Source organism: Morone saxatilis, unplaced genomic scaffold, assembly GCF_004916995.1.
Source record: "Morone saxatilis isolate NCDOM2014 unplaced genomic scaffold, NCSU_SB_2.0 Contig16, whole genome shotgun sequence".
Lineage (NCBI taxonomy): Eukaryota > Metazoa > Chordata > Actinopteri > Moronidae > Morone > Morone saxatilis.
The window spans coordinates 4,898,346-4,925,567 of record NW_023339718.1 but is presented as its reverse complement, the minus strand read 5'-3'; the positions used below and the strand labels follow the sequence as shown (position 1 = coordinate 4,925,567).

Genomic DNA, 27,222 nt, shown 5'->3' with positions numbered 1-27,222 from the left:
AAACAACAAGGCCAGAGCGAGGAATCGTGCATTGCATCTCTACTAGAATACAAATACTTACCCACAATCCAACGCTGTATTTACATCCAGCTCAATAACACGTTAATTAGCAGAAAGTAATGATTGCTCTGTATTTCCCTGGGTCCGATCTATAAACGCGCTGACATTTATGAAATAGAGGTTTGGTCGCAGACTCAGAGGTGAGTTTCCTGCAGATGCAATCATGAGTGGGAAATACTGAGCTAATTAATTAGCAGCCTAGGCTGATGAGACTTTTCTTTGTGTTTAACTTCTGATTGCTCTCAAAGTAACACCGTTCAATTGCACCTGCCGGGTATCTATTGATAATATTATTTAGGTGCAATTAGCATGATTTCATTTATGGCAAATATGTAGATATTTTCTTTTTATTAAATACATTACAGTAAATTCATGATGTGTCCTCAACGGCAGTCATCTCCTGTAATGCTATGATAATTTGTGTAGTCATGTGAGCCGAGGCCGTTGTCAGGCAGGAAATTGCTTTAACTGGTGAGACTAAGAAGACCACTTTTAACAATTTTAAAACCCAGATTTATTTATTTATGGTCTGCTTTTTCCATGAATGGAGAACTCGCATGCATACCAGAAGAGGCGAGCTGAAGCCGACCAGTGTAGCTTTTGTTATTTGACATTTGAAGTGTCTGATGTGGCACCGACCTCTAAAGGAGCAACTATATCTGGTGCGGGAGCTGCCGGTAGTATATACAAAACATTACTGTTTGTGACTTTTTAAACATGGCTTAGTTGTCTGCACACGAACACCTAGAAGGTGCATTTGAATTTGCAAAGTCAGCGTGAAAATAAAAAAAACATGCTCCATGTAATACATTCATACATTAGGAGCCGGGCAACCCTGATCTGCATATTTACAGCAGAATGAAGTCGTTTCTTTATGTACAGTTGGAGGATGAGGGTGTTTCTTAACTTTGTTAGCTGTCAACAATTAAAAACCGCAAAAAGTCCCCAACGGTTGTTAGTCTGTCTGTCATGCGCTCTCCAACTTCCCTCCAGGCTGTCTGTGGCCCTCTTAAGCCTAACAACTGAAGTGCACTAATCTTTTATAAAAGCCCCATGAATGTATACTTGCCATTTGTTTAAAACGTTTATGATTCTCAAAAAAAGTGCCTTTTTTGTTGTTTTCAGCCTGCCAAGCATTTGGTGTTCTAGCGAGCATATTGTGAGTAAGATGGCGTATGTGGGAATGCGACATAAGCAGTGCCCATGTTTATCATCAATGAAATGATTTTGTTAAATGTTATTTTACCTTTAAACCCCGAGTATGGGTTGTGAGGTGCTTCTTGATTTGAGAAAACTCTATATTAAGCCTATTTGTCAGCTTTCATTCCATTTCTTATTGAAGAAATCTAAAGTGAAAGTTTGCATTATTATTATTATTATTATTATTTAAAGGCAAGATTGTAACTCACTTGCTTCAAAGGTCCCCAATATGAGAGTCAGTGTTTGGGTTTGTCCCGTTTCCCTGGGCTAACTGTAGAGAACGATGGCGGGTTCAACATAGCCAGGACTGAGAGGAGAGGAGGAGGAGCTCCGCTTCCTAATGTAGATATAACAGTCATTATAAGGAACAATAACCATGTTCTTATTTTCAGATCATTATACATAAAGACATACTTGTGAATATTATATTCCATTTCTGACAATAGATCAGCTGCCCCTCCCAATGTTCACACTTTAAGATATAGAACTTCCTCCACAGGATAAAGGTATATGGTGAAGCAGTGGTCTTTCAGAGAAGGAAGAAGTGAACTATATTACGCTCAGAATACTCTTTCTGATAACAGGCCTCGTCCTGCCGTTAGAAAATGACCAAAGATTGATAGAACAATGAGAAGAAAACACTGAATCTGTCAATGAGGAGAAGCCCATTTAAGTCTGTTTCACAAGTTTAACGATATAATACAGACAGAGAATTATATAAAAAGTTCCTTAAGAATCATCAGGAAAACTAAACACTGATCAAAATTCATGAAAATCCACCTGTTTTACACTAACTACTAGTATTGTTATTGAGTTCACCTGTTTGGGTTCATTTAGCAGTTTAGCCAGCTGTTCTCTGGCTGTTATTGGTTGTTATTATTATTGTTATGAAATATACATAATAAATAGTCAGTTTACTCCCCTTGCGGAAAAAGGTTTGGGGCTTTAAAACGTGCGTTTATTATGGCCAAAGCTGCAGGTATTTTTATTTAAATAATAATTAATAATAATATAATAAAATAATAACATAATTATAATGATTAAAAAAGTTTTTGCCAGTAAAAAATATAAATAAAAGCGTTAGTACATGTAATTATTTTCCCAAATTATAAAAACTGTGTAATAAAGACAAACACCATAGATGTGGTCGATACCAATATGAATATGTGCATTAGTAACAATGAAGAATCAAAGAATCAATAAGATGATGGCAGATTCAGAGCAACCGCAGTGCTAGCTAACCTTATCAGATCCTCTCAGCTCATTTGTGCACAGTGAGTTCATTCAAAACACTCGTTAAGCATCTTGATGAGGGTTTGACCAGAGGCAGAACTGCTCGAGCCATCAAGCGCGCTCCATCACACAGCGACACAGCAGCGCACACAGCCACCTGACCTTTCCTGCAGTGGTTTCAGCTGCAACATAACAAAAGTAAGAACAATGTTATGCTCTCTTCATCCCTGACTCATCACACTAAATCTAAGACCTAAGGCTTTTTTATTCCCTCCCATGCAACAGAGGCCAGAGAAAGAGCCGTAAACAATCTACAGCAGCTATGATAATGTGTTTTTTCAAATAACAATTGGGTGTTAATGTTTGAAAAAGATGGCTGTTTTTCCTTTTCCGTCTCTCCAGGAGTGTTTTGTGACTAAAATAGAGATAAAAAATAATACATGACACACGGTTTTTGTGTAATAAAAAAAAGGTAATTGAGCTGACTTAGTTTCTTCTCACACCTCAAAGTGGCTGTACACATTCACTGATGTAAGGTGCTCATCATGAAATGGAAACTAGGCGTCTCATGCACAGCATCCAGGAGCGCGTTTTGGGACACTTCGACATGCAGGCAGGGAGGAGCTGGGGATCGAACCGCAACCTTCTGATTGTTCAGGTGCGAGGTTGGCAACTCAGCCCACCGCCGCCGTCCCAACCAATTACACGGGTCCTCTGAGACACAAAACATTTCTTTCAGGAACTTTTTGTTTCATTCTCTCAGGCTCTCTGATTTAAAGGGAAAAATATCTTCATATTTCCATGGGAGAAAGACCATAATGTTATCTTCGCATTTATTAACGGCAAGCGGGTGAAACAGCACGGTTGTTGTTTATTTTATTGTGTTTGTGTTGTTGACGGGCAGTGGGGGCTCAACATCGTTTCATCACTTTCCTCTAATTCAGGTGATTGCACAACTTTTTTTCCCTCCAGGAGGGTCTTTTATTGTCAGTAGAGTAACTTGCACGTGCATATTTTAATGCGATATTCATAATTATATTCAATAAGTTTTGAACAATAACAGCAGAGAAAAGCTGGATAAACTGCACAAAGAACCCAAACACGGTGAACTCAATAACTGCAGGCGAAGGTTTTGGGCAAGTCAGTAAAATTTCTGTATATAATTATGGAAGTTTTCACCAACAAAAACATTAATAAAATGTTGTTTATCAGCTGTATAAGCCATTAGGTAAACTGTACAAAATACAGTTTTTATTTTCAGGTTTGAAAAACAGCCAATCATTTACTGTAATTACACACGATAATGACTTTTTTTATTTTCAGTTTCTATTAACTTTCTAGAAAATCTAATAATAAACATCTTGCTGTAAGTTTAGGCCTGATTATTTGTATTATAGCAGTGTTCACCTTTATTTATAGCTCATTTAATAGTTTTTACTGTAAATATCTTTAACTAAACATTCAAATGCCAAAATCACACAAGATTTTATGTAAATTAAAGCTAAAAACAGATTTTTTATACAGGAAATACAGTTGTTTTATAACAATTTCTTTTTGTTACAGCGTTGCTAATTTGGTCACATATGAATTAATGTATTAATTAATATGATTTGTACCCTTATTATAAAGTGTTCTGTGCATTAATAGGACATGAATGTGTACAGACAGAGAGGCAGAGGAGTTTTTTGTTTCCCCTTTTCTCCAAACCAAAATAGTTTCTAACTCCTCATCTGAACAACAGAGAAAAACTGCACATATTGGACCTGGTCCCGCTCACCTAATCCTTATCGAACTGTGTGTTATTCCACATCTGTGTGTCTTAAGTGGAGTAAAGCGAGGGCTTCTCTGGTTGCAGTTCACAGTTCAGCAGAATCACGAATGGAAAGCATTGAGTATTTCTGTATGATTTAATTCCTTTTATCCCACCCGACTTGTGTCAAAAAACTCCTTTTTCTTTCCAGATCAAATGTGCAGCTCAATTCAGAGCGGAGCAGTCCACTCACAGCAGCCATTCATCTAGATAGATAGTGAGAGAGAGAGAGAGGAGAGCGAGAGAGAGAGAGAGTTTGAGACCTTCACAGCGTTATATGTGAGGTCACTCTGTCACCGTCCTTGCTTCTTAACAGGATAGTTTATGGTTTGCACTTTGATTTGAAGTTAAAGTCGGGATTCAGATCGGGTTAATAACACGCTGTCCTAATCAATATTTTAATATATTAACATCAAACGGCTGTGTGTAATGTGAAAGGTCGCTCATAACGACAAACCCACAAAGAATTATCACCCCCCCGACTTTGCAGTTCGACACCCGCTGCTTTTACGGAGCGTTTTAGTGTCTTTCAGCTCATTGTTTTTATTTGATGGCTCACCGCACTTATCAACTCATTTACAGTTTTTGAGCTTTCATGTGTTTATGTGTTGTATCCATATATAAAGCTGAGATCAGCAGCTGAAGGAAAGATGGGTAATTTGTGCTTTTACTATCAGCAGTTTTTGTATATTTGCCCAAATATAAAAGACTTTTTCTGTTGTACCATCAACTACACTGTCCACACTAAGTGAACTGAGGCTTTACAATTATGACAAATGCATTATTTTGTTAGTTTTAACCTTTCTGTCATATTCACTGTGCTTTTTATTCATTATAAGCAGCCCCTGTTCACTGAGTTGACAACCCCTGCTTAAGTGACATATTTTATGGATATTTCACATTATACTGAACTAAACTGATAAAGAACAATTGTACAATTTAGCCCAAATAGTGAACACAATAACTACAGGAAGATCAGACTGTGCAGATAATTTCCTGTTAGCATCAGAGATGAGTTTTCCTGATATTTTTAGGGACCTTTTTACTCATTTTTCTGTCTGTTACATGTATTTTTTTATTCAACAATCATACATACTGAATAGGCTTTTCTAATGCAAGACGAGGCTGTTCTTTTTAGCTCTAATATACCTTATCTTCAGGTCTTCAAACCTAATAAATAATAATCTAAACTTATATAAATAACAATTCCATTTAGTTTTCTTTACAGAAAAGAATGCAATGCTGACATATAGGCCTACTGTGGGTATTTTTTAAGTTTCCTAACACCTATTAAAATCAAGAAGGCCTTGTAACCCCCTGTGAAGCTTTGGTGAGCCCTGCTGGGGGGTCCTGACCTCCAGGTTAGGAACCACTGCTGTAACGAGACCTGTGCCCCTCCTGCCAGTAACAGCAGGACCCCCCTGTCATCAATGATGACCCTTTTAGTCCTATGTGTGTGTGTATTATTTGAACTGTATTCACAGAATGACTCAGAAATGCTCTTTAAAGACTGTGCAGAGACTTCTTTCAGTGCCACAAAGAAAAGGTTGTGAGGACGGTACAATGAGACCCAGCACCGAGTCTGTCAAATGGAACTGCAGTCCTCATATTCAGTCCCATTATTAGTCCCCCAAACATTTACTGCCTCAATAATACTGAATATATATTGTAATAAAAAAATGATTATACAAAATGTGTTATGTAACTTGTGAATAAATGTGATTTGAGCCTTATTTACAAGATGTACAGTGTCATTCCTAAATAGATTCATATTATTTACAGATTATTATGTAATATTTCATTAGTAAGATTATTGTTGTTGTTATGTAACATTTATATAATGTCATCTTTAATCATTCTGAATGGGAACATTGTGAGCTTACGTGTTCATTTTTTGAACCCTCTCTTAGACAATAAGGTAAACAACAGCAGCAGACAGACAAACAAAAACAAGGTAAACAAAAAGAGGTAATACATGTATTTTACAATTTATACAAAAGGGGAGAAAGAAACAAAACAAACCCTAAAACAACAAAAAAGAGAGACAAACAACAAACAAAGGTGAAGTCGAGCAGTCCCATTAGCAGCTCCATCAGTTCATCGTGCCATCCATCATTTTAGATTTCATTACATATCAGGAAATTATAGAAAACATTCAAAATTTCCACAAAAGTTATCAAGTTTGTTTTTCGTGAAATAGTTTATTTTTTCAACTCTGTGAGCGCCGTTGTTTGTTGTTCCTGCATGGTGCAATGACTGATGGGTGATCTTGCTTGTCAGCTTCCAGCAAAGCGATGAGCCACAGTTCACAGTTCGCTTTGAACGGAGCGTTTTCTGCTCCCTGCGCTTTGGAATCGGCTGAATACCCTGAAAGGTCCACTTCAGTCGATCAGAAAGCAATATGGTCTTTTAAACATCAACGGAAGAGGAGGAGGAGGAGGAGGAGCTCATTTTAATAGTTGTATGACATTATTATATGTTATTGTATGTCTCTGACAGTTTATCTTTGTGTTGTGTATGTTTAAATTACTTTAAAATCCAGTAAATCATTTACAATTAAAGCCATTATTAAACTGAATGATTCATTTTCAGGCTCTGCTTGGAGTACGATCTGATCTTGTCTCGATATTTACCGTTTGCTTGTTTTGTTTCTGTGTTATCTTTGTCCGTTATTGGTTTAGTTGTGTACTTTCTGTTGTTGAGGACCCCTTTTGAAAACGAGATGCTTCATCTGAAGGGTTTTTCCTAATAAAGAATTTCTAACATTATTAAATCACCAGATTCTGTGTACTGAAACGTAAGAGGCTTTCTGTTTCCTTGTTTTAATAGTTTTCTCTCCGTAGCTTCAGAGTCTCTGCAGGTGTCGGCCCGACGCCATCATATGTTCCTCCTGAGACGCACAGCCTTCAGTTTCCCAGGTTCCACCAGCTCACCTGCCAAAGACCCCAGTCAGCAGCCCCCACCAAACCCACAGCCAGACCTTCTGCTGTGCACTCCAGTGGTCAGCCTGTCCTGTTCTGATTTCTGTTACTGTTATTGGGACATTGTTTTATCACAGAGCATAGAGCCACATATTCAGATCTCAATCATTGTGCAGATTGCTGGGAAAAGTCACTCCCATACCGGGAGTCGAACCCGGGCCGCCTGGGTGAAAANNTAACCGCTAGACCATATGGGACACTACTGTCCTCCTCCCTGCCCCAATCCTCTGTCGTGGCTGCCCTCCAGCCTTGCCACCGGCCTCCAGAAAGGCTCCGCCCTTCGGCACCGCCTCCAGGTCGCCCACCAGACCTGCTCTGCGCCTTGTCCAGCCCTCTATTCTTCAGCCCTCAGGCCACTTGCCCTGGAGCCTGGTTCCATGAGAGAAACAGGCTCAACATACTTTCAGTTTGGGAGTTTCAGGTGAACTCATGGCGGGTGGACTCTTAAGTATTGTAAATATGTAAACGTGTCAACGTCACACCCCTCCGCTCCACAGCGAAAAGGTGACAGAAAGTTGAAACTGAAAACCAAAGACACTGAAACTGAAGGTGTAAAAACCTCACTGACAAAAGACAAACATCAAGAGAAGATCAGAAAATAAAATAAAATGCCTGTATTATTTTTCTGTGGTACAACTTTTTTCCAATAAAAGTGTTTCAGTGCCAACATTTAAAGTCACTGTTCCAGCTCCATATGAGTGGCACACAGGATAACCAAAGTAAAATAAAACTTGCTGTTGTTAAACATTTTGAGAAGTGAATATCTTTAATGGCAGAGTACAGACTCTCAGAAATGCCATATGTTGGTATCTGGGCAGCCGAAGTAGAAATTCAAGCAGCAGCAGATTGTTAGGAGGGAATGTCTTTTCAAATTATGATGTCAAAACAAAGATCTACTTTCAGTTTCAGTGGTAATCATTCTATTGTTTTGGTTCATCAGCTGCAGAGTTGTTATAGTTTCTGTAAAGTGAATAAGTCCTATTATAGTAACCATTACATGTGCAAAGTGCAGAGAAAACTTTATGCAAAATAGAATGAGTGCACAGCTGGTTGGAGTCCAGTTCTAACAACAACAAGGGAACAAGGGAGTTTACATTGAGGATGATGCAGCTGATCAACAGATTGTGATGCTGTAAATAAAGTCAAATGACATTCAAATTTAGTCTTCTAGCCACAGAAGTTGCACAGACATTATACAGTGAATGTGTTTCACAGGGAGAACTTTCAGGAAATCCGTAAAAGTAAATATCATGATATCATGTTGCTTAGGGAGAAAGTTCAGGAAATTGGTAGAAGGAAATATCATTCATAGATTCATATCTATTTTAGATTTAGTTTGAAAACATGGCTGAAGGGCGAGCAGCTCTGTAGTAACTGGAAAGTGTTGGATTGTGGATGGTGGTTCCCTTCTGTTGTTTATTTCTCTGTGGTTTTTATTCTTGTTTTTTTTTACAAACTGTTAGTTTTTGATTTGATATATTGTACTGATCTTTTATCCCTGTGACCTTCGCATCACTAGTGACCTCCGACCAGGGACTGTAGATTAGTTTTCAGATGATCTTTTAGCTACAATATATGTATTGTGCATTATCCCTGCTGACTAAACACTAAATCAATTAATTCATTAACTAAAGTATTTTATGTGCTGGTAAAGTTTGAGGTGGATGAACCCTCTAGGAGGAGTATGTATGACCCCCCCAAAAATACACAAAATGGCTGACTTCCTGTTGGGTTTGCATTAAGGCTCCAACAGGCTTTTTTAAAGGTTCGGAGATATTCCATCCGCCACCGAAATACGTACATGTAAGACTTTGAAAACTGAGCCCTTTTGCCACACCCCAAAACCCATATGAGACAACAAAGTACACCCTCCTGTAAATGCCTTAAAAACAGCTTCCTGCATCAAGGTGAGTAATGCGTTGCTATGGCAATGGCGTTTGATAAAAAAGACTCACAAGCTTAACAAAACAGCATCATCAAGGTCTTTTCTGACCAGGTTTCAGGGGGATCTGGTCAACCTGCTAGGAAGAGTGCATCAAAGGAGACAATCGATCATCAAAACACTAAAATTCACTGTGTCGCCTAGGCAACAGCGTTCAACAAAAACTCACTCAGCTTCACAATGTAGCATCATCAGGGTCTTAAGAAACTAGAGATTGAGACATAAACTGTTTACTGAGCTCATAAATCCAGTGAGAAGTCAGCTCACTTCCACATAAGATTTAATGGTATCGGTCTTTTATTGCAACCAATGGAGCTGCCCCCTGCTGGCCATTAGAAAGAATGCACGTTCAAGACCATGTTCCATGTTGGCTTCACAGACCTGGAAGCTCTGTCCAGTCAATGTTATTACAGGAAATGCATACAGAAGCAAACAGCACTCTGATTTCTGTTTCCTGTGGACTTTGGAGAACAAGGATTAGCAGCAGTTTGTAAATGACCACAGTTGATGGGGCATCTTCTAATATATTGTCTCATAGGTCCAGCGCTTGTGTCTCATGTTTGCAAGAGAGTGCCATGTTTGCATTACTGCCCAGCATTGACAACTCACTGACTACAACAAAGTCAAGTTGGCTAATTTGTAGCGGTGACAGACAACAAAGACCAAACAGCATCAAAAGAATGCAAATTCTACTCCACAGACTATTGTGAGTGTTTTGATGAAAATTGCCGTTACTCTATGAATTATGTTGCTTTCAAGCATGGCCAAGCATGTATGCGAATCCATTCAACTGAGCTCCAATTCTGCAGAAATGATTTCCTTTCCAAAATGTGTGTGTGTGTGGTTTTATTTTTTATTTTTTAACAGACAATGAACAACCAGTCTTTTTCAGTAACACTGTCAGTGAACCAGCCTGTTATTCCTAGAATATTTCCCTTAATTTATATTTAAAAAAAAAAGAGAAGTCAGCATTAAATTACATCATTATATCATAATTCCCCTATGCGTGTGGGGAATATGAGCTATCGTCGAGGCAGAGAGGGGGAGAGAGATCTGAAGTTCTTTTTCAGAGAATACAGTTTCTATCCCACTCCTGCAAGCGAGGCTTAGGGGACCGTACTCTCCGTGGACTCTCTGTGTGCCAGACTTCACTGGGTTTAGCACAAGAAGCACAACTTATTGGATTATGGGGTCCACCATGCTCATATTGCTGGAGGCTGTGTGCGCGTGTGTTTGTGTGTGCGCGGGGGTATATGTGGGTGGGCAGCTTGTGAACCAAGGGAGGGATGGAGTAGTAAATACACGATAAATTCCCATTTACTTTCCTATTTCATATGCAGAATAGCTCACAGAGCCCTGCCTTTTCATGTTCAGAGGTTAGAAGTTTATGCAGGCCCGAGGAGCAGCCTACCGTAAACGAAGCAGGACGGTCGAGGCTGTTCTTGTTTCACGTGGATTTCACTGCACCTGTCTAATTTCAGTCCTCAGGAAGGGTTTTGTCTGCACGGACAGGATAAGGTTTTGGCACACGTTATTGGTTAGATGGACTCTATAATTGTCCACATATGGAAGGATTCACAGTGGAAGTGATTTACTGGAACAAAAACACTCTCTATATGTGTCCTTGGTGACTACTCGATGTAGTAACCCTGCTCAACCTTCACAGATTTCACGTGTCTCTCTCTTTTCTATTTTTCCCCCATCTGCTTTTTAAAATCATAATAATGCACTAGTATCTGCACTAGTTTTAATTATCATTAATAGTAGAGGGAATGAAAGCATAGTAGGCAACAAATGGGATTTTGTCCTGCTGTGTCCAGTGTCATTCAAGCATGCTTTGATGGTAGATGTGCCCTTTCCTTAGTGGGTTACTTACTGAGATAAAGAATCACAGAGGCTGGGAAGAATCGTTGCATTTGACTCTTTATTATTTATTCTGCAGCATGACACATGGAAACCATGCAGGGCAGGAGCAGCTGAATATGTGCTCCTGTTTGGAGAGAGGAAGTAATAATGCTGGTTTCACAGCGTAACAAGACAACAGATAAAATTGGACCCGGTGTAGTTATTATTGCATGGTGTAACTAACTCCATCCAGGCTGCAGACTCATGTATGTTTATGACAGGCAGGACATCTGTGAATAACGACTGATTGTTGTAAAGGAGACAAAAAAATCAATTTCACTGTCAGAGTGGACGTTTAATTGCAGAGATTCAAGGGGGTCATGAATGTAGCATGCGGGCCAGAGTGTGCTGGCTGTATTCCTCTCACGTAGCTCTTTGAGGGGCTGAGTGACTGCCTCCCTCTGCCAGAAGCGCCATCCTTGTCCCAGTGGCGTTCCACCTTAAAAAGACGAATATATGTGCCCAACTGGCTCCCTGACATTGACACACCGTGACTCACGCTGCCGTGCTATTTCAGTATGGCTGCTGGCAAGCCCAGCCGTTCTGTAGCCTCTCCCCTCCCTGCTTTGGTCATTTGTTTGCCTCCCCCGCTAGGCTGTTTACTTGTAATTTGGACATCTGTCAAGGTGGTTTGTTTGCTACCCCGTGGTGTGATTAGGCTACCTTTGCCAAATCTGGGAAGATGGATGGGGTAATAGCAAGGCTTGGCTGTAAAGATAAAGCCAGAGTTTGGCTACTTCTCATCTACCAAGTTTAGTGGGATAATTAAGAAATCATTGGGTGACAAAAAGGGCACCGTGTCACAAACGTGTTCACGTGCTTCACTCTCTCTCTCTCTCTCTTACAGTCTTCATGGTGGTCTTGTGCAGTGTCCCAATCCTGTCTGCGTGGTCCCGCCTTGTCCTGTCGCACAGTCTGTTCAGCTCCGGTGCCAGGACCTGCTCTTAACCACCTGCTGTTAAAGCAGCCTCACACACACTCTGATATTTGCAGGATCACTCGTGAACACAGTCATACACAGATCTATAGATGTGGCGCCACTCGGGGCTGATTTCAGATTTGCTTTCTGATCATGTTTCATCCAGAGCGTTCCTAATTTGTTCATCTCCTTAATGAACATTATTGGCAGGGTTGCATTAACCCGGCACTTTAAGTTTCCTAATGGCTAACGTCATGCTGCACGCTCACATCCCATACTGTAGCCTCTCACACAATCAATACGGAATAATTTCACCGCCCCGTCCGACTTCATCCAAAACGTCTTTCTTTTCGGTTTTTTTTGGATCATCAGCCACAGAGAGATTGGGTACATTAAAACAGATGATATAAACCTCAGGGGCCACTCGTCTGGAGCTGTTCAACTAAATCATAACTCCACTTTTGGTAAATCATTCACAGCTGATAAGAAGTTGTGACACTGTGGGCTGGTCCGAACAGCTCAAAGTAGCTGCGGTCTCTGTGATTAATCATTGAATAAAGGCTTATTTACAGGCTGAACGCAGCCGCGGTTGCAGGCAGAGGCAGATCTAAAAAAAATGCCCTGTCACCTCAGTTTAGTGTCAAACGCTGTCAGATGTAACACATTCATTTAGATTCATGTTTTAAGTAGTGTGTTAAAATTGGAAATGAACACACATAATGGAATAATCTGTTGTAGCCCCTTTAGACTAAGTGATAAAATTAAGTTGAATGAAAAAAGACTTGAGATATTTCTATTCAATGCTTTGCTAATGTGCCCCAATAATGTAATGTTTGGGGTTTTTTTAATATATTTTTTCAGGCTTGTATTGCCTAATGGATAGTGAGAGCTTAGGGGGCGAGAGAGGGTGGAGAGCCAAGGGCGGACTTGAACCGATGGCTGCCGCAGAGAGGCAGTGTGTGGATTATACCGCGGCTTTCTGATATTTTCTGATCTGAAGTGAATGATATTGGGCTGTCACACTTTAGTGGTGATGGCAAGAACAGTAGCATCTTTTCTAAAGTGAATTAGTGATGAGCCATCCTCATGCACAATCCATGATAAAGATTCAGAAAAATTAAAATACATGGCAAAAATAGCCCATTTCAGTCCCTTCACGAAGTTGTGATCGCAGCACTTAATGCAAATTCAAACAATCGCTGTGAATTCAGCGTGACCTTGAACAGTTTTTTTCTTTAAGTTATTATTTTTTAGGCCTTTATGAAGATTGACAGGAAAGGGGGGCAGAGAGAGAAGGGATGACACGCAGCAACGGGCCGCAGGCTCAACTCGAACCCAGGCATGCTGCCAGCAATCCCGTATATGGGTCGCCAGCTCTACCGACTGAGCTAACCGGGCGCTCTCATTGGAGCAGTTTTATTGCAAACACAAAGCCTAAAAACATCACAACATGCATTTCAATTTTCTGGAAAGGCTGCCGTGAAATCAGACATTTCAGGCAGAAAAAAAACCCAGCAACAACCTGGAGGGCTGGATAGTGTCTACATTTTACAGACCCCCCAAAATTTCTCAAATCGTGTTTTCAGGGGAGCTCATGTCTTATTAAGACGAGCCCAGCTCCCCTGTAGTTCCCACCCTGCAGCAAGGACTCGGTACATGGGGAGCCAGCTCTACCAGGTGAGCTACCAGAGCACTCCTTATGTTTCTACTGATACGTGTGATTGTTTGTGATTAAATCAGCATATACTTCTGCCACCCTCCCTCTCCAGACCCGCCCTGGTTGCAGCAGTTTCACTGCAGCTTGTAGCTCTGTCTCTTTCATGGCCTGAGGTGCAAATGAACTGTCTATAAACAACAACGAGTGTGTTTTCATGGGTGTGTCTGGAGGGTGTGTCGGGGAAGGGTTGGGGGGAATATACAATACACAACCTGTTGACCCATTCAAACTTAAAGACGTCACATTGCTGTTCAATTAAACCCTAAAGAACATGCAAGAACTTTTAAATCATTGGGAGAAATGCCCTACTACAAGCATTAATGCATCAACTTTAGTTTATTTTGATTCACAATTTAACACATGAAGTTATGATGTAATGACAGATGATAGATATGTTGACCAGGATTAAAAGCAGCGCAGCAACATAGTTGTTGAACTACTCAGCTCATTAATCTCTGTCACCATCAGCCTGTAATAAGAAAGCAAACAGCACCACTAACAAAAAAACAAAAATTTCACTGAATTCTGAATCCTATTTTTATTATTATGTCATGTTATGAACATAGTCCCAATCAACAAAAGAGTTTCCTAAAATAAAACCCATTTGAGGGAGGGTTGCACTGTTCCCAGCTCTAGGAGTGGCCAGCCGATGCACTATGGACAGAGGGTGTGGCTATAGTTACTGCTGCTGAGTTTCACCTGGGAACAAAATAAGCAGTTCTCAACAGTCCTGAAACTCCAGCCAGCCTCGCAGGACGTACTTTAACTTTGGATCATCTCTTCACTTTAAGGTATGTCAGAGCTGTTCTTTCTCCATTTGATTTTGTTGGTAGTGCTAGTTTTAGAGCTCACTTACTCTAAAATAAGAGCAGTAAGGCAGCATGTTAGATTGAAGGTAAACAGCTGTATTAGGGAGGAGGACGACAGCCATACAGTACAGATATTTTCACCTCTGAGAAATTAAATTACAGGCAATATAAAAGGGTTCTCAGGCAGTAGACAGTCCATTCTGTGAATCATTTCTTCCTTTCATGTTGTTCTCAGGGTTATAATGGAGCCTGTGTTCACAAGCATGGGGCTAAAGGTTGCTGTGCTGTTTCTGTTAACAATTCAGCTGAAGACAGGTGAGTTTTTTTTCTTTATCTCAGCAGTGTGCAATAGGTTTCACATTCGTACAGCCAAAGCAAATACACACATTTGATATGCCTGTAAAAGCCCTTCTTTACCCCGCTGGCTGCCCTGTTTACAGGAAGGCTTAAATATTCTAATCATAGAGAGTAGAGAATTTGAGATCACTAACAGAACAGGTGTTTTTTGTTTCTGGGTTGTACCATCTGTGATTCATGCTATAGACGGGCCAGTGTGACATGCTCTTAGCTGACAGTAATACCACTGGGTGAATCGCATTGCAGACAATCAGTGAACCATGTATATAATGTGGGTGGCTGACAGATACCCTGCATAACATTCATAGCTCTTTTCAGACATACTCCTGTTGCTAAACTGGTGTGTGCATTTTTTTAAAAGATCTTGAGAGCAGGGGCGGATCTAGAGGAAGAGGGTGGCATGAACAAATTTAAATACATTTCTAAATAAAAAAATAAGTTTTAGTGAAACTTTTCACTACATCCTGACAGTAGTAGTAGTAGTGAGATAGATAATCTTGTTGTAGTGCCCCTAATTGGATTTGCAAGAGTCCACCGGGCCTGAACGAAAACAACCAATCAGAGCTGAGAAAGAATGAGTCTCATTCCCAAAAAATCATCAAATACAAACACTTTGGGACCCTTTTGAGACGCCGCAATCAACTATCTTCAAGCCTCCAACCCAAAGCGTCTGTATATGTTTCTCAGCTCTGATTGGTTGTTTTCGTTTGGGCCCAGTGGATTCTTGCAAATGCCATTAGGATCACTAGAACGAGGCAGAGGACAGATTATCTGTTTCGTGTACTACTGTCAGGACACAGTGAACGTTTCAGGAAATATGAGAAGAAGTTATATTTATAAAAGTTACCTACTGCATCTTTAAGGGGTGGCAGAACTATATACTTATTAAATCACGAACAACCGCGTATATATAGATTTGCTGGGAAAAGCCCCAAAATTAACAGATTTGAACATTATTGTGGTACTTTAGTAAAGCGTTGAATAGGAATCAGTCAGTGAATTGTTTTATTTCCAAATCTTTCCAAACACATCTTTTTTAATTGAACTGAATCACTTAGGCTAAAATACGTGTTTTTGAAACTTTATTAGTATAAGTAAAAACGAATGCATGCAGCAGAGTAAACAGTGCACATACCAAACTCATGCAACTCTTAAGCTTAAGCTTAATCTTCACGTTCTCATTAGGTCTGTAGTTTATAGCGCTGATTGATTCTTTAAGTTCCAGTATCAGAGCAGCAGACTGAGAGCAAAGTGTTATCTAAGCCTGCATTGTCTGGGCCAATGAGGAGGTGCACAGGATTTGAATAGCTGCAGCTTTTGTGTGTAACTGCACTCACTAGCACGTTAGCTTAGCCGCTTCTCCACATGGAAAACACGTCCTGCTTCCATCCCAGCATTTCGCCTGAGGGGGGCTTGAGCAGTGCAAACGTTAGAGTGACTAATTTGAGCTTTTCTCAGTCTCCCTTCATCACATCTGCCATTTACACGCTTTCATAAATACCTCTGAAATACTTTGTTTTGTTGCATCCAGAGCGCTCAGAGCAGATTTAACCATGAGCGGTGTCAGAAGAGAGGCTGATTTGATTTATCAGCATGGTCCATTAAGATATTTGGCGAAGGTTAAACATCTAAATGTGGAAACGGTGAAGAGACGTTTGCTCCAGATGTCGGAGAAGTCTAACGACAACACCACAGAGATAAATAATTTGGATCTGTTGAAAAGCGTAATAATAATCAAGACTGCGTTCTTTCTATAAACGTCAAAGCTATCAGCAATAATTAAAATCCACGGCCATAAACAGTGAGTCAGCAGGGTGTGTGTCAACTCAGAGACAGCTTTTAACTGCCACTTGTCAAGTACATTTTTCATGTTTGCTCATCTATTCACATTTCATTTACCAATATATTTTTGACAGCTAATGAGCCTCAAGAGTTTTAAATTAATACGTAACTCATTTTCGCAAAGATACCACTTTTATTCCAGCTCCAAAGCCTCGAATCCTCCTCAGTTTGACTTAAGAGGCCAATTAGTCTCAGATCAGCACCTACTCCACTCTGAGACTGTTTATGAGCTCAGGCCCAGAGCTTGAATGCCATTAAGTGGTGAAAATATTAATGCGTTAGAGAGAGAAATTTGTTTTTTCCTGTATTTTTCTTTCTGTTTGTCTTTTGGCCTGGGTAGATGATTATGAAAATAGGATGTAGGAAGAGGTTATGAGTTAGACTAATCTGCATTTTTCTAAACAATCAGATGTGACAGAGGCGATGGAAGTGACAACCTCGGGGCCGCAGACCATTCAGCAGGCCCAGGGGGACACAGTCAACCTGAGATGCACCTACTCCCCCGGGCCCGAAGACACAGGAGAGCTGGACATCGAGTGGTCCAACGTCAGCCCAGACATGACACAGAAAGACAGACTGGTACGTCATTTTTAGCCAACATTACTCATAATAAGGGAACAAAACTATAAGAGTTGATTTTAGTGAAAGAAGTCAGCACGGTAGCATCAGCAAACTACCTAAATCACATTCATTCAACTTAGTTTCACTCCATATTCTGGCCTTGGTCATTCAATAGAAGTGTCTCTCTGAGGAACCTGTCCTTCAGCAAAGAGTGAGGGGGAGGCGGGGGGGTTGTCTCTTAGCTTTGGGCTCTTAGTGGAAAAACCAGCTTTGAAGAAGTGTCATCACTCAACGCTATCTTTGCAGATCTTATCATTCACAGGGGGACAGACGCACCAGTACGGCGACCCCAGCATCTCCCAAAGGCTCAAGTTCACAGGGGACCCCAAGCTGGGAGACGCTTCCATCGCGTTCTCTGATGTGAAGGTCTCAGACACATCCACCTACCAGTGTAAAGTCAAGAAGGCGCCGGGTGTTGACACACGAAAAGTCACTCTGGTTGTGATGGGTGAGGAGGAATTCCTTTTTACCGGTTTCACCTGTTCATTTTTCTATGACGTCTCGTCCTGCTTTTATGTTGCACTCACTCACCTGGAATGTAGAGGTTCCTGTCTCAGTCACACCTATACTCTATACCTCTTTTTTCACGCCTTTCAACCCTCGCATGATAAACTAACGTGCTCAAGCATGACTCTAAAAACTGTTTATCGTGTTTATTCATCTCCTTTCACTAGTTCCCCCGTCTGTGCCAAAGTGTTGGGTTGAAGGCGGCGAGGAGAAAGGCGGACCCGTCTCCCTCCGCTGTAAGTCCTCTCGGGGATCCAACCCTATCAGTTACACGTGGGCGAGAGAGAGTGGAGGTACAATGCCATCCACTGCAACCCAAGGTAAGGATGACAGACAGAAAAGGCTTGTCCACGATGCTGTGTTTGTCTAATATGTTATGTACTGAACGTTGTCTTCTTCCATTAAGACCTACAGACTGGGGAGCTTTTGATAAAGAACCATACAGACAGCAACGTTGGAAGTTATGTGTGTGAGGCGAAAAACCCCGTCGGCAAGGCACAGTGTAAATATGCACTGCATGCATACAACCGTAAGTCTATGATATTATCATCTAATTTCACTCTTAAGTAGGTTAACACTCTCACATCCTAAAGGAACCTTTTTATTTCTCTACTCCATGGTTTAAATATTTGCTCTAGTCTGAAATTCCAGTCGTAACGTCACATGTAAGCCGCTAAAAGCTGGAATTCATGACTGCAGGGAGGAAAGAGCTGCTTGGTCTTAAAGAGGCCATATTGTGTATTTTGTGGGGATTTTCCCTGTGCTTTAGTGTGTTATATAGTAAAGCGTCTTCAGCTCCTGCACTACCTGACACACCTTGTTTGTCTTCAGCCTTTTCTTCTACAGCTATAGACTGTATAATTAAAAAGGGTCGTAGTCTCTGTGACGTCCCCTGTAGGTCAGTGTGGTCGGCTCCGACTCCGCCGGCTCGCGGCTAACCCACACATGGTCAGAGAGGTGGAGCGTCTGTGGAGCTGAATAAAGCCCGGTTACAGAAAACTAACACCCACACTCTTAGATGTCGCTGTGTATTTAGAAGCACAGTACAGTAAAATATTTCTTCACTACAGTAAAATACCTGAGTTTATATTGCATTGCATCATTTTTACAAGCAGGAATATTTTACAGAATATATTTTATTATTCTTATATTACAATATTAGTAACCTAAGATTATATATTAAATAATTCAGAATAGTAATAATAATTGTTAGTAATTATCATAATTGGCAGTAATATGTCAATGTTAATTTAACTGTAGAAATGACAAAATGCAGTAAAAGTACAGTAAAATATTCTTTTGTAGTAATACAGTATTGTTTTATATGCTGTAAACTGCATGACAGTACAATTAAAGTTGTTTTTTTGTAAATCAAAACACAGCAACCTGCTGCCATTCACCTACTGTAAATCTGTAAATATGCAAGGAAATTCTTTACAATCAGTCAAAGCAGCCACACCCTAAATTAAACACAACTTTAAGCCTTTATACAATTAAACTGATTAAACTGGTGAGTTATATAAGAATCCCCCCCCCCGTACAGTTACAGCAGAAATTACCTCTAGACACCAAAACAGTTTTTATACCAGGCTGTAAACATGTTTTTCTGCTGTAAAGTTAGGCATTTTAATATGGGGCCTTATGGAGACTCACTGCCTCTAGTGGCCGTTAGAGGAACTGCAGTTTGTGTAACTTCCATGTTGGCTTCACTTGCTTCCACAGAGGTTGCAGCTGCGTTACAATCTTCCATCCCATTATTGGCAGATTCAGCCAGTAGTATTTTCACATTGTCACTTAATTCTGCTGCTTGACTTCAGGCAGCAATGATCATTATGAAATGAACATTAGCCACAGAAGAGGAGCAGATTTTGCAATCAGTACTGGCCCACAGACGGGTGAGATAATGTCATAATTGTGCATTTAGAGTGAAGTATTTCTTGGTCCTTACTCCATCCACTCATGGAAATTGGACAATTATGTCTTCGCCATCCTAGGAGAAAAAAAGAAATAAACCCTGCTCTACACTGGCTCACGTTTATGTAAAGCTGACCAATCAGAGCAGACATGGCTCTTCTTTAGGGGTGGGCCTTCAGGGGCCAGTGCTGCAGCCATCTTGCAGCCAGTATGAGAACAATAATGTTGTTTGACCATTAAAGGATGTAAATGTTTTAATGCAGACGCCCACAAATACAAGTATAACCTGAAAATGATCTTAATATGATCTCTTTAAAGCTCCATGTCCTCTCTTCCAGCTACCAACAAGGTGGGTGTCATAGTCGGGGCGGTGATTGGCGCCCTCCTGCTGCTGCTCCTCCTCCTGCTTCTCATCTGGCTCCTGATCTGCTGCTGCCACAAGCGCCGCTACGAGAAAGAGGTTGAAAATGAAATAAGGTACCGTATCTGAGCTGGAAACAATTTCAAAAACAGGCTGTAAAATGATATAAAACCCACAGATGATGTGACTCCTGTTGTTTCCTCAGGGAGGACGTTCAGGCCCCGGAGAGCAAACCCAACAGCAGGAACTCCAGTTTCCGCTCAGTGATGGGGTACCGCACACACCCCGGCGTGCAATACAGCTCCGTGAGGAACAACCAGCCCGTTCGCAGTGAATCAGGCCGCAGCAGCGTCTTCATCGGCGGGACTAACGGCACATCGCTGCCCAGTAGCAGCCCTGCTCCCCTCAAATACGACCATCGATACGGATACCCCGTCTAACTGCAGCTGCCTGATAGTTTTTAGTATAAAATGAAGCCTTCGAAAGAAAATACTGTTTTTAAAGAAAAGCCTATGTAAAGTATGTACATGAGAAATGGTGCAATACAATATATTTAACTGGAGGATACTGGGAGAGCTGGTATACCACTACTGGGAACTCTTGGACAACTCTTGAACTTTTATAATGCACTAGGAATAAGGCTCTCACAATCCAACTCATTATTACACTGATTTAGCTAAAACTGTATGTGAAATGTGTATATATATATATATATATATTAAAGATGTATTTTTATTGGTGCTTTTTTTCCCCTATGATGTATATGTAGCTCAATCAATGTATTACTTTTTAAAGTACAATAAAACATTTTTTTAACTGGTAAGTCAGTGAGGAGATTTGAATCAAATTTTTGTGCCTCGGCTGCATCTTTTATTGTTTGATGATATCTGTGCTGACGAAACACAGTAGAATAACATTTGAAACATCCCTCGCACTCACTGTTTAACTGTTATCTCTCTGAAAAAAGATAAAACTTAATTGAATAAGTTGTACTTTGGCATCGTAATGGAATCAGTCGTATTGTTTTGACATGCAGAATTAGGTACGATTATATAAAAACAGTCCAATTATGTAAACGGTCAGAGGTTCAAACACAACTTTATTACGTGTAGGAGTTTAGAGAGTGCGTTCAGACTGAAGACAGTACAAAAAGTGGGTGTTGAAATTCTGATTTGGTGCATAAACATGGTCAGAAATACAATCTGTCATTTCATAGCCGGCTGATTAGATTCAGGGCTGTAACTGGATCAATATGAATTCAAACTTCGAGTCAGACAAGTGGGAGACAGTGAAGTCAATTTTGCCTCCTGGAAAATTTTTCATTTGCAGAACAAAGCGCTGCAAAATTGCCTTGTTTGTGTTTGTGTGTTTCTCCGATTTTTGCCAAGCAGCCAGCGAACTAGTAATTAATGTAACAGCTAGTAGAGGCTCTAACCTGCAGCTGCCACACTCAGAATCCAGACTCAGCACTGCGCCCACGGCCTCACCTCTCGCTTATATTGGCCTGATCCCATCTTCAAAAGGTGTGTGTTGAATTAATAAGAGCTGCAAGAAGTAGTAAGTGTTGGTGGGCCCTTGGTAATACGCTCCGCCGAGGGCCCCCTTAAAGGTCCAGTGTGTAACATTTAGGAGGATGTATTTGTAGAAATGGAATATAATATTCATAGGTGTGTTTTGTTTTTTTTTTGCCGTTTTTATTTAGACTCTAAGAAACAAATTTTCTGGCTCCACAACTTGCATTAATCTTTTGGAGTTATGGCAACTGCTAATTAAATTATGTTCAACAAATGTGCTATAAGCTTTTCTTCTAGTTTATAAGTGGATTAGTTGACTTTTTGCACATTCAACTAATCAGAATAATTTTTGCAACTTAAAAGTTTTATCTAAATCAATAAATTACACATTTATTTAAGTGGTGACAATAGGTCAGCTGAATTACTTTTTAGAGTGCAGTGGGAACAGGTCTCTTCTAGTTCTTGAACCTCCATGTTTCTACAATAGCCCAGAATGAACGACACACACTGTAGTTTCTGTTACTTTGAAGGCGAGCAGTCCAGGAGCAGTGTGTAGGATTTAGTGGCATTTAGTGGCATATTTGCAGACTGGAACTCCCACGCTTCAACCTCTCCTTCCATGGAGTGAAATGCAGACTAGAAGAGACTAGAGCCAGTGTTTGGTTTGTTTGTTCTGGGATACTGTAGAAAAATGTTGGTTAAACATGGCGGACCCCGCCAGAAGACGATGCGCCCCCCTTAGATAAAAACGTTTCATACTAAGGTAACAAAAACACAACTATTCTTAGGTGATTATACGCCAATGAAAACATATCTACAGGCTTGGTTAACGGATTACAGACAGGGAGCGGGTCTTCTTCTTTTTCTTTTCTTTTGTTCACGTAGTTTCTCCCACGTGCTTGGAACGGAATGATGGAATTGAAATCTGCAACCACACTGGTTCTTTAAAAATAAAGAAATGCTATACTACCGTGGAAATGAGTTCTCATGAGTCTCACTACTCCAATCTGGCCTGGAGTGAAACCATAGCTAAACTTACAGTTTATCAAATACACCATCACTGTAATGTGATAAGTTATTTTAATTTAGAAAAAATGTTAAAACAGATCAGAACTTAACAACAAAACTCAATTTTGTAAGTTAAAAACATTCTTAAGTAATTTTTACTTGTTTTTTTTTTCACAATACAAATAAACATTTCAAAATCAAGTAAAATGACTAAAGCTACTTGATTGAGAATGATTTTTTAACTTACAAAATGTAAAGTTAAAGTAACTTAACTGAACAACTTTAGGAAAAAATAAAAAGCAGATGCTAAAAATATCGGTTTCCATTTTCTTTCTTTTCTTTCCAAGGTTACATTATTCTGTTGTCTTATAGGATACGTAAAAGTCATCTTATTGAGTTTCCTTCCTTGTCTTTATTTGCATATTTTGTATTATGTTACAGTACATTTTTAACAGGTAATTATTAACTGTATTAGATTACATTTCCAAAGTAACCCTCCCAACCCTGCACACCCGATGTTGTTTTATTCCATAGCTCTTCCTAAATCTCTCACACTGGACCTTTAAAGGCTCTGATCCACAAATCCATTTGTTTAGAAACTGTGTTACTATTTCAAATCATCAGAAATAAAACGCATCAAAATGAGACTTTCAATTTTAGACACGCTTCCCTTTAATCAGCAGCACTTTGGTTTGCATTTGCCCGCCGCAGCACACGCATGCACACACTCTCTTGCTCACATGTTTTGTCAGTAGTTTTCTGCGTGCCTCTGCAGTGTTCCTCTCTTGTTTGCTCCAAATGAAGACAAATTGAAAACTGTCAACGTTTGTGTATCTCTCTGTTTGCTCAATTCAAATTTGTACACATCCATCAGGAGGACCAGTTCTTTGTGTACGAAAGCCTTTTCATGTACGCACAGGCGTCCGTCCTTTGATTCATGCTTGAACTGAGGAAATAGATACAATAATTAATTACAAATAATTTTCTGGCAACCTCACCCAGAAACCACATAATCTCCTCTTTTAATAATAACTTTTCTTAGAGGGCAGAACTTCTAACAGGGTTAGTAATTATTTTTAAAAAGCAAAGCCTCCCACTGCAGAGTGCTCTGTCACATTTAGATTCAAAGAGCTTCTGCATGAAAAAGAGCTTTTTTTTAATGCTATTGTGCAAAAAGGCAGAATCTGCCCTTGAAATGTGGCTTTGGATTGTTTGTTTTAAATAAATAAAATAAACTAAGGTAAGGTGCTGTTCATGAAGAAACAACATGGGTAAGGACCTTGGCAAGCCATATTAATTGCTCATTTAATTAGGATCCTGTTTGCCAGTAAAAAAAAAAAGCAAGCAAACAGAAAATCAAAATAAAATATAAAGTAAAATATAATTCAAGTCAACATCTTGTTAAAAGTCTGTCTGAGAAGTTAGTGTCCTCCAGTGATAAGGTGTTGCATTAGCAAGACTCCTGAAGGTGATTCTAAGGTGATTTGCTTTTCTTATCAGGTAAATTGGAGCGTGTGTGTGTGTGTGTGTGTGTGTGTGTGTGGTTTTGTAAATATGTGGCCGGGCTGCAGGAATAACCATTTGCATGCAGTGTCCGGTGGTGTGTGGTCTGCGGATTGGCTGAGCTGTCACGCCGCACTGATCGACATACAGTAAAGTCACCGGATATACATAATGAGCACATATTGTGCACTCCCAGTGTCAATGCAAATACGCCGTCACCACTACCTGTGGTCATACCAGATGCAAATCACACCTAATGCTCATATATAAATCCCAGTCAAGGAACGCTTAAATCCAAGGACTTCACCTTGCTGTGTGCATCGTGCGGACAACTCCAGGCGAGGATTAATGCTTGGATGAACAAAACAAAACAAAAGGATTCTTCAGCTGCAGCCAAAGGTATTGAGTCAGACAAAGTAGTGTGACAACTAGCAGGCAAAGAATGTAAGCAGAGACCTTGAGTAGGATTCAGAGTGATAAAAAAGCCTCGTTCAACCCATGGGAGCTCCGTTTGAGGAAAGAATGGAAGATTACTCTAATTGCTCCTTACCTACACTCCTACACTTCACCTCATGTTGCATATGACCAACTAAACTGTAGATTTCACACATGTTTTTAACTTTAATAGCAGAGTTTAAATGAGCCTTTTTATGTATTGCAAAAGCTAAATGTGTGAATCTTTTCCCCAGGCCCCGCTGACAAACTGTGACTGATTCCATTCTGTGGCAGAAATGAAGAATCGTCTGGTTTGCTGTGTGTGTGCATAATTTTTTGCCTTCTTGTCATCTCTTTGAACGCAGCAAAAACAAAACACTTGAAAGTCCCACACACAGACTGCTGAGTGCTATAGAAGTTATTCTCCTGAAGGTTTACACTGCACGCTGTTTGGGGTAAAGAGTATCATTATGTTAGGGGCAAGTAAATTGGTCCTCTGGGTAATGACGGGTCTGCTGGCCATCTCGACTGTCTTCTTTAATGTCTACATCCTCCTGATGAGTCTGTGGAACTACAGGCAGAAAAAGCAGTGGAATCCCAGTGAGACCATCATCGTGGCGCTGTCGGTGGCCGACGTGGCTCACATGCTGGTCTGCTACTTCTGGATGACCATGACCGAGGTGGATAATGAGTGCCACATCAGCCAGAACGTCTACACTATCATGCTGCTGCTGTTCTTCAGCCTCAAGTTCACCATCATGTGGGACACCAGCTTTCTCACGTTTTACTACAGCACCAAGCTGGTGAGCACGCCCAACCACTGTTACACGCAGATCCAGGCCGCCATCCTCAAGCACGTGACTTTAGCTGTTTTTCTCATCCCTCTGTGCGGCCTGGGCACCTGCATGCCGATGCTCGTGGTGTTCCACCATGACAACTACACCAGAGCGTACCAAGACTGTGGGGTTTTAGTCCCCAACACCCGCCCTGGCAAGATCTACGAGGCCATGTATCTGCTCCTCGCCGACGTCCTGCCAGGCGTGCTCATGGTGAAATGCTGCATCTCCATCTCCATCCACCTGGCCATCCATCTCCGTCACATGAAAGCCAGCACCAACGGAGCCCACTGCCCGAAGCTGGGCTCTCAGCTGAGGGTGATCCAGATGACGCTGTCTATAGTGGCTGCCTTCATCCTCTTCCTCGTGGTCGACCTGTACGTCCAGTACCAGATAACGGTGAACCACGAGAACATCATCATGCTCACGTTCTTCTTCACGTCCATCTACACGACTGTCACTGCCATGATGCTGATCTACGGGAAGAAGACGCTGTGGAAAGCTCTGATTCATGGCTTCAACGTCTGCCTGGATGAATATCCGTGTTTGTCTTGTCTGAAGGTGCCTGAACAAAAGGCAAAAACCAGCTCTCCTGCAAAAGGTAAAAACTGAGAAGCCAATTTGTTTCGCACTGAAGGTCTTTGTGCTGAAATCAATTGGTCATTGTCTGAACTTATTAAAAACTTTGAAGAAACTTATTCTTTTATCTTTTGCACTAGCAATTTCAGTAATGACTCAACTGTCCCGCTGTATCACCATTAATTATAATTCCTTACATCAATAAGGTATTTTCACTGTGTTAGCCTGTTAGAGCGGGGAGGGTAGAGCTGGTCAAGCGACGCAGCCAGGAAACCAGCTTTCCATCCAAATCACAAGCTCATCAGACTGCACCTGTGAATGAATATTTCAGGAGGACAAATAATAGCCAGGACTGTAAAATAGATCCTCAAGCATGGTTGCCTGTAACTCCTAACCCATCTAAAAATGCTGAAAAATACATGTGACTGTGGTGAGAGTACAGAGCATATTAATAAAACAAGAAAGTACGAACGACCTGGATTCTTTTTTCTTTCATCACAGAGGTTTTAAGAGGTTTTTTTTGTTTTTACTCAGTCAGGTTGCAGATGGTTTAAGCTGCACACAGGGACAACTGTGTAACTGGAGTGCTGCCAGTGCAAACTCCTGCGCCGGTTAGGAAAGAGAGAAAAAAAAAGTGATGGAGGAATCTTCTCTTGTGTTCATTGGTCCTCGACAGAAGTGCCTCTCCTCGACAGCTACCAGGTGTGAGTGCACAGTGTGTGTGTGGGTGTGTGAAGCTGGGCGTTCCTGAAAAGTGCACTCATGCCCGGCAAACCCACCCTGAGTAAACAGAGGTTTTAAAAAGAAGTCAGCAGACCTCTTTGCAATGCTCCATTAGTTCACACCCTCTGGCACCACCTAGTGAGGTTCAAAGCAGAGATACAACAGTGTGGCTAATCCCACCCTGCACACAGGCCCAGCATCCCTCCAGCAGCTAAATGGACAAAGTAAAGAAAGGGCATATCTTCCTTTGATGGAGGGGAGTTAAGTCGTATCAAGGCCTTGGCTTTCATCCCTCCTGTCCTTCTCTCTCAGTCGGAGGGAGTTGGGTTTGGAATGACGGGGCCAAAAACAGCTCAGTGTCCTAAAATACAGCCAATATGGATGCAAATATTTAAACTTCTTTGTTTGAAATGACATAAAGAATTTAGATCCTTTACTTAAAGACC

At 40.8% G+C, this 27,222-nt stretch overlaps 2 protein-coding genes across 2 annotated transcripts; both read left to right on the top strand.

The window, feature by feature from the left end:
• Window positions 1-14,466: 14,466 nt before the first annotated feature.
• Window positions 14,467-20,942, top strand: vsig8b (V-set and immunoglobulin domain containing 8b). The gene is made up of 8 exons (XM_035658725.1): window positions 14,467-14,558; window positions 14,812-14,891; window positions 17,185-17,354; window positions 17,643-17,844; window positions 18,071-18,223; window positions 18,310-18,432; window positions 20,156-20,294; window positions 20,384-20,942. The coding sequence occupies exons 2-8, from the start codon at window positions 14,819-14,821 to the stop codon at window positions 20,616-20,618; spliced, it is 1,095 nt and encodes a 364-aa protein (XP_035514618.1). The 5' UTR covers window positions 14,467-14,558; window positions 14,812-14,818; the 3' UTR covers window positions 20,619-20,942.
• A 4,166-nt stretch (window positions 20,943-25,108) lies between these two features.
• LOC118325465 lies at window positions 25,109-26,086 on the top strand. Its single transcript, XM_035658172.1, has one exon. It carries the CDS (start codon window positions 25,109-25,111, stop codon window positions 26,084-26,086), a length of 978 nt encoding a protein of 325 aa, XP_035514065.1.
• Window positions 26,087-27,222: the final 1,136 nt, after the last annotated feature.

What these genes read in the sequence shown, in the direction of transcription:
- LOC118325465 (XM_035658172.1), top strand. Translation starts at nt 25,109, where the DNA reads ATGTTAGGGGCAAGTAAATTGGTCCTCTGGGTAATGACGGGTCTGCTG.
- vsig8b (XM_035658725.1), top strand. Translation starts at nt 14,819, where the DNA reads ATGGAGCCTGTGTTCACAAGCATGGGGCTAAAGGTTGCTGTGCTGTTT. An exon ending in AACAATTCAGCTGAAGACAG is followed by an intron (nt 14,892 to 17,184) that starts GTGAGTTTTTTT and finishes CTAAACAATCAG; the next exon opens with ATGTGACAGAGGCGATGGAA. An exon ending in TGCACTGCATGCATACAACC is followed by an intron (nt 18,433 to 20,155) that starts GTAAGTCTATGA and finishes CCTCTCTTCCAG; the next exon opens with CTACCAACAAGGTGGGTGTC.